At 35.9% G+C, this 2,089-nt stretch overlaps 2 protein-coding genes across 2 annotated transcripts in view; one reads left to right on the top strand and one right to left on the bottom strand.

The window, feature by feature from the left end:
• LOC108689208 (NADH dehydrogenase [ubiquinone] iron-sulfur protein 6, mitochondrial) overlaps positions 1-407 on the bottom strand; it is a 2,640-nt gene extending 2,233 nt beyond the window's left edge. The window contains exon 1 of the mRNA XM_018195875.1: positions 168-407. Coding sequence (XP_018051364.1) covers positions 168-305 — 138 coding nt within the window. The 5' untranslated portion in view covers positions 306-407. The remainder of the gene's footprint in view (positions 1-167) is intronic.
• A 370-nt stretch (positions 408-777) lies between these two features.
• The window catches only part of LOC108689194, a 2,851-nt gene continuing 1,539 nt past the window's right edge, over positions 778-2,089 (top strand). Inside the window, exons 1-3 of the mRNA XM_018195859.1 lie at positions 778-1,259; positions 1,470-1,580; positions 1,693-1,956. Coding sequence (XP_018051348.1) covers positions 1,010-1,259; positions 1,470-1,580; positions 1,693-1,956 — 625 coding nt within the window. The 5' untranslated portion in view covers positions 778-1,009. The remainder of the gene's footprint in view (positions 1,260-1,469; positions 1,581-1,692; positions 1,957-2,089) is intronic.

The following is a 2,089-nucleotide window of genomic DNA, read 5'->3' as shown; positions in this document are numbered from 1 at the left end:
TATATATATATATCTAATAATCTAATAATCAATAAGTATAATAAATATATCTTTATAAATCCGGATGATGTATGATGTATTATTGATCTACATGAATTTTGTTACTTGAATATGTAAAGTAATATCTTGTAAAAAAATTTTTTGTGATTGAATCAAGGACATCTCACCTGACCAGTATGAGTAACTTGATCAACTTTATCAGTGGTTGCATATGTGCATTTTGTAATAGCATCTACCATGAATACATTTCGTTTATATAACTGATTAAAAGGCATAAATAATCCATTGATCTTTTTTGTAGCCATATTTGATATCAATTATCAGTGATATTGTATACTATTTATCAAAAGAGGTTATAATCGTAACCTCAAAATCTTTTGCAAGACAGGGAATCCAAACTGAATAAAACTTCTCAACATATGATAGATGGCGTTATGATACTAATCTAGTTAAAATCACTTGTAAGGAGAACTGGGGAACTTTCCAACAAGGGCTGTGTTCCAAAATTCACTGTCAGCATTGAAAATTTATAGTTTATGTCACGTATACTGTACATTTTTAGCACTGGCAATCAATTTTGGAACACAACCAAGAGAAACAGGGTGTTTTCCAACGTACCAAGATAATACGGTAGGGCTTCGATCATGGTATTTCATTTTCAAGGATGCACAATCTTGAACATGACGGCTGCTCTTTGACCAATCAAAATGTTGCTCCAAATTGTTTCTTATATCATGGAAGATGGAAATAACACGCTATATATCAGGGTTTCGTTTTGAAACGTTTTTGGAGACTCGTCGTTCTCTATTTGACTCGTAAATGTGAATCCCTCGGATACGGAGGAACGAAGATTTTCTCGCAGATCAAGCTTCCCCTCTCCGGGACGAGGGGAGGCAAACAATCTCTGAACGTGCGAGTTTTAGGTTATAAAGACCAGCATTCGCCAATGTAAACAGCGAGGGAGGGCGATTACGCTGATATCCTCGAATCTGTTTGGAAAGCGAGCCTTATGTATTGGAATAGGACAGTAACCGGCGCTGCACGGGAAGAAATGCCTTTGAGCTCGATTAGCCGTGCCACAAATGCTTCCACCGCAACGGTGGAGGGCGGAAATCCTGGCACAAGCACGCAGATTACATCGACCTGCTGCACTCCGCCACCATCCTATCATAATATTAATTTACCCCTCGGTCATCCCTCCACATTGACCAACGAACGTGGTGCGCCACCCTCGTATGAGGAGGCGATAGATCCTAATGGTACGTTATCCTAGACTTTTGTAGTATGTGCATCTTCTATGTTCGGAAATGTCACTTGAGTGTCTCTTCCTATAGATTTAATATACCTTGTTCATTCAATGTTGATAAACAAAGATAAGATGATATTATGGAATACTCAGGTGACATTTTCAAATGCAGTCCACGTATTTATAAATCAAATACGTCTATTTCTCTATATTTTTTTTCCAGCACCACCGCCATCTTATGATTCTTTATTTGGTCGTATGAGAGAAGCTCGTAAAATATCCAAAGGCATATTTGATTTTTTAAAAAATATTGTTGTTCTGCTCTTAGGCACAAGTAAGTCAATATATTTATTAAGTATTGATGATAGATGAAAGGATGAAAATAAAATACTTCAGGAAAACCTTATAAATAACTGTATACAAAATGTAAAATCGTTATTTTCCAGTCGGATGTACCATCATTCTTGGAGTAACGATAGTTGTACCAATTTGTATGATGGTGATCGGTGGACTGTATCTTTACGACTGTCCACAGGGTGAATACATTCCCGTATATTTATTAGTAGGCGGTGGATTTGGAGTATTTAAGCAATTATTAACTTTGTCGGCTAGAGTACGGCAACGTCAAGAAGAAAGAGATGAGGAAAGGATTAGACAATCGCCTACACAAACTTTGATCAATTGTTTTATGCTGGGATGGTTCATTATTGGTAATCACATATACATATTGTTGATTTTTAAACCTTCACTGACAGTATTAAATTTTTAATTATAGGATACATTTCAGTATATTTCTCTCTCTCTCTCTCTCTCTCTCTCTCTATATATATATATATATATATA

Source organism: Atta colombica, unplaced genomic scaffold (assembly GCF_001594045.1).
Source record: "Atta colombica isolate Treedump-2 unplaced genomic scaffold, Acol1.0 scaffold261, whole genome shotgun sequence".
In the NCBI taxonomy this organism is placed as follows: domain Eukaryota; kingdom Metazoa; phylum Arthropoda; class Insecta; order Hymenoptera; family Formicidae; genus Atta; species Atta colombica.
This window is presented reverse-complemented; position numbering and strand designations above follow the sequence as displayed.